Source organism: Lottia gigantea (assembly GCF_000327385.1).
Source record: "Lottia gigantea unplaced genomic scaffold LOTGIsca_7, whole genome shotgun sequence".
Taxonomy (NCBI): domain Eukaryota; kingdom Metazoa; phylum Mollusca; class Gastropoda; family Lottiidae; genus Lottia; species Lottia gigantea.
In genome coordinates, this window is record NW_008710370.1 from 4,757,464 (window position 1) to 4,766,832 (window position 9,369).

The 9,369-nt window shown below is 33.9% G+C and overlaps 1 protein-coding gene across 1 annotated transcript; it reads left to right on the top strand.

Moving 5' to 3' along the window:
- Positions 1 to 2,387: 2,387 nt before the first annotated feature.
- LOTGIDRAFT_155211 (hypothetical protein) lies at positions 2,388 to 7,104 on the top strand (the record flags this gene model as incomplete). The annotated part of the gene is made up of 2 exons (XM_009065705.1): positions 2,388 to 3,300; positions 5,786 to 7,104. 2 exons carry the CDS (start codon positions 2,388 to 2,390, stop codon positions 7,102 to 7,104), a joined length of 2,232 nt encoding a protein of 743 aa, XP_009063953.1.
- Between the last annotated feature and the right edge of the window lie 2,265 nt (positions 7,105 to 9,369).

The window sequence follows — 9,369 nt, forward strand, 5'->3', positions numbered from 1 at the left end:
TCTGCCAACCTGATTGTCCTAGAGACATTTGTACACTTTGCCTAAAATCCATAAGAATCCAACCAAGGAGTGGTTTATGTCGAATAAAATCCCTAAAGGTCGCCCGATTATATCTGACTGTGGTAGTGAGTCATATGCAGTGTCAGAATACATTGATCATTTCTTACTACCCCTAGCATGTCAACACCGCGCCTACCTTAAAGACACAACCGATTTTGTCAATAAAATAAAAAATCTTCGAGTTCCCTCTAATGCCATTTTAATTTCTATCGACGTTTTTTCTATGTATACCAATATCGATAACACTACTGGTTTAACGGCAGTTCGTAAAGCTTTTAATAGAAACCCAGATCCAAACAGACCCGACGATGCAATTCTACAGCTTTTAGAGATTTGTCTTAGTCGAAACGATTTCACATTTAATGGTAAAACATATTTACAAACTTCAGGGACAGCAATGGGCACACGATTCGCCCCTTCGTACGCAAACCTTTTCATGGCAGAGTGGGAACGTGAGGTGTTGCCCCTCTGTCCACTTGACCCACTTTTTTACGGACGCTTTTTGGATGACATTTTTATGGTTTGGACTTATTCTATCGAACAGTTTTGGGAATTCTTTGAAATTCTCAACAACCACCATCCTTCTATCAAACTAACCGCAAACATGAGTGACAAAAGTATAGACTTTCTCGATACCACAGTCTTTAAGGGAGATTCCATAGCAGAAACAAATAAACTGGATATTAAAGTGTATTTCAAAGAAACTGATACTCATCAACTCTTGCACAAGAGCTCCTTTCACCCAAAACATACCTTTTCTGGTATAATTAAGTCACAAGTTTTACGATTTCATCGAATTTGTACAAGATCTTCTGATTTCAACCAAGCCTGTACGATTGTTTTCTCAAAACTGAAAGAGCGTGGGTACTCTAAACGATTTTTACGAAACATAAAAAATTCCACCTTAGCACAGATAGCAGCTAAAAACAGACTTTATGCCGAAGTACCTCCAGGTTTAAGAAGTGCTCCATGTTTGTCCAGTAGATGCAAAACATGTCCCTTTATATCAGAAACTCATTATTTTGTAAGCAACTCTACGAATAAAAGGTACCCGATCCAGGAACATCTAACATGTGAACATTCGAATGTAATATATTTAATTTCATGCAAGAAATGCCCCAAACAATATGTAGGAGAAACTAAGAATAATTTACGAACTCGCTTTAATGCTCATAGGTCAGACATCAAATTAAAGAAAGACAAGCCTGTTTCTAATCATTTCAACCTCGACGACCATTCAATAGACGATCTCACCCTAATCCCAATTGAGCGTATAGAAATTGACTTGCCCGAAGATGAAACTACCAAATTCCGTCAATCTAGGGAGGCCCATTGGATTGAGACATTGAATACAGCAAGACCTATAGGACTAAATATTCATCATAATGTAGGCATAGCACCCTTTGTTGTCCCGTTTAATACAACCAGCAATCGAGCAAGCAAGATAGTTCATGCCCACTATAAGAGCCTTCAAGAGAAATTCCCCCATGTCTATAAGCAGAAAATGATAGTTGCATATTCAAAAAATAAGAACTTAAATGATAATATTGTTCATAGTAAACTAAAAACAATCAGTACCTAACAGATACTATACTTCTCGCCCATCGGGCGAGTTATTTTTTCTAATTTCAGATCAGAATAAGAACAGAAGAAAACCCAATATCAAGACCCTTAATCCTAATTTCTAAATAAAGTGTCTGCTCCACCCTAGGCCTGTACATTTGGGAGAATCAAACCCTCCCTTCCCCGAAAACTAACAATAATGTAAGATAATAAAAATAGAAAAACAAAAAACTTACATAGTAGCATTAATCATTGTTGGAGAGGAGTAGTATAGGGGGTGCCTGTTCCCTCATCCTATTCATTATGTATATCTTTGAATATATTTGTGAATAAAATATCGTTGAATTAAATTAATAAAAAGAAATTGCACTTCTCCCAAATGCACATATTTTTATAATGAAGTACATGTTCGGCCTGATAAACATGCTTAGAATTCATCACAAAATAGTTTGAAGTCTGCCCAGATACCGGCGCCGACGGTCTGCGTGGCTTCGAAGATGCCTTTGTGTGCACTTTTGGCATCAAAACATCCTGAATACATCTCCACAAATTTCATGTATGCATTGAAATTCCATCCGCTCTTGCGAACCTGTCGTAATCCAATGAGAAGTACAAAAATAAAAAAGAAATGCGAAAACAGGATGGGGTGAAAATAATGACGATTTAAATTTGTGTATTAATGCATCTCAAATGTAGAACTTAATCAACATCTTTCAGTTTTCACCAATTAATTTTCATTGTTGTTTCAGATCAACACAGTCAGTATGTGGAAAATCATTACAGTGTTTGGATTTTGGACTCTGACGTCATTCCTGTGTCATTATTGCGGAAAACATTTTTTGAATTCCGAAACTGAGAATGAATCAACATATAATTTTATCAAAGCCTTTATTCTTACTCTATACCAAACCTTTATGTGTTATTCTCTCATAGAAGTTAAGTTTCACAGTGATAAAGTGTATATATGTATTTCTGTATGCCATGTTTTGGCAACTTTATCAACAAACTGCAGTATGGCCCTTATGTTTGCGTCATCTACATTCGCTATCAAATTAATGGAACCCATTACCAGTGCCTGTGTACAAAGACTCTTACTAGCTACTCCGTTACATCCATCGATATTTGTTAGTCTTCCATTAATAGTAGGTGGAGCATGTATGTTTAGTGGAAACCCACTGGCCGATACATCTTTGTCTAAAGGCACCCTCATGGCTTTTCTGTCCAACGTCATCCTGGCAGTCAGAAACGCAGCCATCAAAAAGGACCAACACAATTCGTCCAGAATGAATTTACGTCCTTCTTCAACTATAGCAATGGTGATCATTTGTCATCTGGTTTTCACAACAGTTCTTTATCTTATTGAAACTCACTATGGTGCTGAAAACATTTTAACACGTGCCGTCTTTTTTACAGTATTGTCAAGTGTTTTTCATGTGGTGTATTCTTACATTTCATCAAATATAGTATTGAGGTACATGTCGGTGTTAAGTCATTCCGTGTGCAACATTATGAAAAGAGTATTAGTGGTTATATTATTGTATATAGTCGGTAGTAGACATGCCTCGTTTTCTAATTTTCTGGGCTTGATGGTTAGCACTGTTGGATTGTTTATTTATGTTGGTTTCAAAGTATCCTTGAAGAATTCTAATAATAGAGATGTCACATCCAAAGAGCAAGGTAAGGATTTGAGTTCACAGCAAAATATCCACACTGTCATTGCAAAGGACGTTAGCGAATTGGGGGAATTAATTGCACCTAGCCTGAAAAAAGTAATTAAGGGGATAACATTCTTTTCAAAAATTTCAAATTTGGTTAACGGAAGTTATCCACTGCAAATCGTCCGGGAACTTCTACAGCACCATTTTCGTACCACTTATTTTAGCATTATGTTTTCGCAGAAACTCTTGAATTTGGATCTTTTTGAGATTAAGGAAACGGTTAGGATGTGACTAAAAGTGGATTGATAGCATGAAACTGACATGTCGGTCCGTCCGTCCGTTCACATTTGCTCGTAAACACTCTAGAAGGCACAATTCTTGACTGATTTTGACGAAACTAGGTTTGAGTGTTTATAATCACCCAAGGATGAACCTTTGTGAAAATCAGAAAACATGTGGTTGCCTGGCAACAAGGGCGGTCACCAATCTGTGTCAAATCATACCAAAAATCGAATTTGTACACACAAAATTTAATAAAATTCTGACATAAACTGTCATCTCTATCTCATTTACAATTCAACAAATTTTGATGCGTTTTTCTAAAGTCAAGGGCAATAACTCAAATTCCATTGATCGAAAAATTCAAACTTTTCATTTTAAATGATCATTTAAATCGATGAAAAATGTAGTATTTTTTGTGTTCACAAACAAACTAAAAACAATCAGTACATAACAGATACTATACTTCTCGCTCATCGGGCAAGTTATTTTTTCTAATTTAAGATCAGAATCAGAACAGAAGAAAACCCAGCTTCAGGAGCCTTAATCTCAATTTCTAAATAAAGTATCTGTTCCTGTACATTTGGGAGAATCAATCCCTCTTTTCCCCGAAACAAAAACCGATCATCGACAGATCGTCAAATTCGAATTTGCCAAAATAAATGATCACACCAAATTTCATTATAATCAGATAAAAACTGTAGTCTCTATTGCGTTCACAAGCCAAATCGAAAAATATTTAGTATGAGTTATTTCCCTTGTTCTTGAAATGCTCGTAAACATTAGAACTGCACAATTTTTGACGGATTTGACAAAACCTGGTGTGTTTGTAATCTCAAAAATCAGAAAATTTTAAAACGCGTTCAATTTTAGTTTGTAAACACTCTACAATGTTCAATTATTGACAAATTTTGACGAAACTTGGTATGAATGTTTGTGATCACCCAAGGATAACATATTCTATCGAAAATCAGATAAAATAAAAAAAATTTTAGTATGGGTTATTGCCCTTGTTCTTGAAAACCCGTTCAATTTTTAGCTCGCACTCTCGAAGTCACCGTTCTTGGCAGATTTGGAAAAAAGTTGATGTAAAAGTTTGTTATCGCCCAAGGAAAAACCCTATTGAAATTCAGAAAAATCAAAAATATTTAGTATGAGTTAATGCCTTGTTCTTGAAAACGCGTACAATTTTAGCTCGCACTCTCGAAGGCACCGTTCTTGGCAGATTTGGAAAAAAGTTGATGTAAAAGTTTGTTATCACCCAAGGAAAAACCCTATTGAAATTCAGAAAAATCAAAAATATTTAGTATGAGTTAATGCCCTTGTTCTTGAAAACGCGTACAATTTTTAGCTCGCACTCTCGAAGGCACCGTTCTTGGCAGATTTGGAAAAAAGCTGATGTAAAAGTTTGTTATCACCCAAGGAAAAACCCTATTGAAATTCAGAAAAATCAAAAATATTTAGTATGAGTTAATGCCCTTGTTCTTGAAAACGCGTACAATTTTTAGCTCGCACTCTCGAAGGCACCGTTCTTGGCAGATTTGGAAAAAAGTTGATGTAAAAGTTTGTTATCACCCAAGGAAAAACCCTACTGAAATTCAGAAAAATCAAAAATATTTAGTATGAGTTAATGCCCTTGTTCTTGAAAACGCGTACAATTTTTAGCTCGCACTCTCGAAGGCACCGTTCTTGGCAGATTTGGAAAAAAGTTGGTGTAAAAGTTTGTTATCACCCTGTTAAAACCCTATTGAAATTCAGAAAAATCAAAAATATTTAGTATGAGTTATTGCCCTTGTTCTTGAAAACGCGTTCAATTTTTTAGGTCGTAAACTCCATAGAAGACACAATTCTTGACAGATATTGACGAATCTTGCTGTGAATGTTTGTTATCATTCAAGGACGAAACCTATCGAAAATATATTAGTATGAGTTATTGCCCTTGCTCTTGAAAATCTTCAATTTTTAGCACGTAAACACTCTAGAAGGCACAATTCTTGGTGGATTTTGACGAAACTTATTGTGATATAAACTTGGTAATATTATAAAGTATCGCCGCAAAAAGTTCACAAGAAGTGTATGACTAAGGGTTGAATATTTCATACACAAAGCTGCCAGTGGGCGTATATTAAATTGCCTGGCAAGCTATCTTTTCTTTTACAAGCAATCGTATACAGATGGTGTACCTATGCTATAATCCACTTATTTCATATGTATTGAATTCGCAGGTAAACGAGACAGAATGAGTATCAAGATAGCTGCTTTCCTCATTTCACTTGTTTGTCTGAGTATAATTGGAATGTATAGCGACACCAATATAAAATTACGATATAGGTATGATAATGTTGCAAAGATGCCCTTGGAAGACTTCGAATCACGTTCATTTGGCAGGAAATCATTAGACATGATGGACACGTTAGACCTGGAACCAGATGTCGATGAGGGCCATTTTGAAAATATACCACGTCTAAAACGATTTCTCAGAAAAAAGCTGATACAGACACCTTATGATACTGATATTCTGTCCCTGCATCTTAAAACCAGCACAGATGTTATCCGAGAGGCTCAAAGAGTACATTTTAACCTATTTAAAGATTTGCTACTTGGTTTCCGGTACGCCATGTTGTTTGATGTTGCCGTGTTCGAAAATAAAGGAGATCCAGCCATTTCTTCGGGTGAAATTTATCTGTTACGAAGACTGGGTATTGATCTCATTTACTACTGCAGTATTAGCTATTGCACCGATAAAAACCTTCACTATGCTAAGAACATGAGTTCAATCTATTCCAATAAAGAACTCGTTATTCTCGTTCATGGCGGCGGAAACATCGTTGGATATGCCATTAACGATGTCCACAGGTTTAAAGTTTTGAAACTTTTTAAAGGTTTTAAATTAGTGGTTTTGTCACAGAGTATATTCCTGAAAAATAAAAACGCACATTTCGAACTTTGCAAACAGTTTTATTGTTGTAACAAGAATTTAACATTAGTTTTAAGGGACCGACAATCACTTTCCATGGCTCAAACGTATTTCAACAATGGAACAAATCTAATTATGGCACCGGATATGGCATTTCAGATTGGAAGAGTCAAACGATATATGAGTCCCATGTATGATATATTATGGCTTAAACGAAATGACGATGAAACACCAAACTATACAATACCCAGGATACCTGAAGGGGTATCTGTTAAAGTCAAAGACTGGTGGGGTTTTCTAACGCCTAAGGGGGATAACCCTTTGGAAAATGCCTTTCTAATAGCAACTAATGGTATGATGTTCTTACAGAGAGGTAGAGTTGTGATAACAGATAGACTTCATGGTCATATTCTATGCACTCTATTGGACATACCTCACGTATTAATAGATAATAAATACAAGAAGTTGTCCAGCTATCACAGGACTTGGACTCGAGGGGTAGAGAACACTTTAATTACCACAAACGCCACCGAGGCAGTGTCTTTAGCCTTACAGCTTTTGAAAAAATATACTGACGTCATTCCACCTGTGGCGCCATTTATGAATGTGATTGAAAATCCAGGATAAAGGTTAACTCCTGTAGTACCAATAGTCTTTAACAAATCACAAAGATTCTTTGTTTAGCATTTTAGGCTAGATCGGTAAAGTTATGTACACAAAAAAACAGTATTGAATCCTGTATAGCTCATATAAAAAGGCAGTATGCAAATTTGCCATTACATTACTAAAATGATATATATATCATACCTGAAAACGCCTTCTATCATCTTTGTTTCTACTTAATCAAACTGAATTAGTTTTAAAAGGGTTATAAATGAAGTGTTAAGTAAGCAGCTTAAACTAGGTTTGGATTAAACAAAATAAATGCCTAATTTTGCTTAAATCCGCACCGCAGTTTTTTAACAGAAAAGCATAACGAACTTAATAAGTTAAAATAAATCTTTTAAAATAGTTTTGTCGTTAATAAAAATAACGGCCGGATTTGTTTAAATCAAATTTCAAAGGCACATTTCTTTAGATTTCGGTATATAGTTTTCATGAATTTGAGTAAACAAAATTTCGACCTGCGAAAAAAACCAGAATGCCCCTTTAAGTACTGATTTACCTTGCTTATTCATTATGTTCATTATAAATAAGTTGCATACTATAAAATTGAACAATTTGTTAAAAAATTTGAAATATTTTGTTAAAAGAAATTTTAACCCATTTTTTTTGGAAACTTTCAATCTCGCCGCTTTATGTCAGATAGATCTAAAATTTCCAGGAAATAAAGGCTGCGAATACAAATGAAACTGCATCATTAAATTTATTAAATGACTTCCGGCGCCAAAAATTTGGGTTTCTTAAAATGTGGGTGAATTTTGATTTTCATTGTTTCTGAAACCTTTTGAAACGTTCAGTGTAGAATGTCCTTGGCCTAAGCGTACCATACATATGCTGATATTGGCTTAACAAATCAACACCCGATTTTATAGACATCTAATATTGAAATTTTTGCTACCTTTGAGGGCTGTTCTACTTTTCAAAGGTTAACATAGAAAGAATATTTTAAATTTTAAATGCCCTTACGGTTCTGTATTCAACAAAAAAAATGTCAATAATTCACAAACATATTTTAAAATATTTATAAAGAATTTATTCCACATCAATGTGGTTTTCATAATCAGAATGTATTCTTTGTTCCCTTTTTTTTAAACCATATGCGACATGGATGTTCTATAAAAATATTTCAAATCATTAAATGTGACAAAATTATAAAGAAAAAATCCTGTATTGAGATGATAGCCTTAGAGAGGGTTATGCAACATTGATACTAAAACTATGGATTTGAACTTTTTCAACTGGTTGTGGAAACAGTGAGCCAGAAACAAATACAATGGTTATGTACTTCTTAAACTTTTCAAAATATATTTTTTTTCATTTGAGAATTTATTGTACCTTGCAATATTTTTAAACTAGTTTTCAAACAATCTATTTCTGGTCTACACAAAGGTAGTCAAAAAGTAAAACATTTTCATTATCAAAAACCGTTGTAAATTATACCTGAAAATATTTCTAAAGTATGCTATTTATATCTATGTATCTACTTGATCAAACTGAATTTGTTTTAAGAGGGTAAATTAAAAACAGAGTACTAATGGTTAATTATGCTGTTTGGCCTAGTTTCGGTGATAATCATAAAAAGCATAACAAAAATTTACATAACCTTTTACATAAAGTTTTAAACTATTCTGTCTCTCCGAGATATACAAACAAAATTAGATGTAGTGCACACAATCTTGGTGTTATTGAAGATGATTGCTTTTATGTTGTTCTGCCAATACTGATCTTAAAAACCATTATCTGCCTGTTTATTATTAGGTATATTCAATTGTAGAGTGTAATTTATACTATTAATGTCTTCAATTAATAATACCTTAACCATTTCACATCTAAAACTATAATTACTATTAGTAAATATTGTAATTATATATTTCTAATGTACTAACCCCTGTCACTCATTGAAGATGATTGCTTTTATGTTTTTCTGCCAATACTGATCTTAAAAACCATTATCTGCCTGTTTATTATTAGGTATATTCAATTGTAGAGATAAATTTATACTATTAATGTCTTCAATTAATAATACCTTTCACATCTAAAACTATAATTACTATTAGTAAATATTGTAATTATATATTTCTTATATACTAACCCCTGTCTGTAAATTTGTAACATTTTGATAATAAAGTATATATCTATCTACGAGTTAAAAAAATAACGGCTGAATTTTTTTAGTTAAAACTTTCAGATACGTTATGGGATATATTTTTATAGATTTTGGTTTATAGC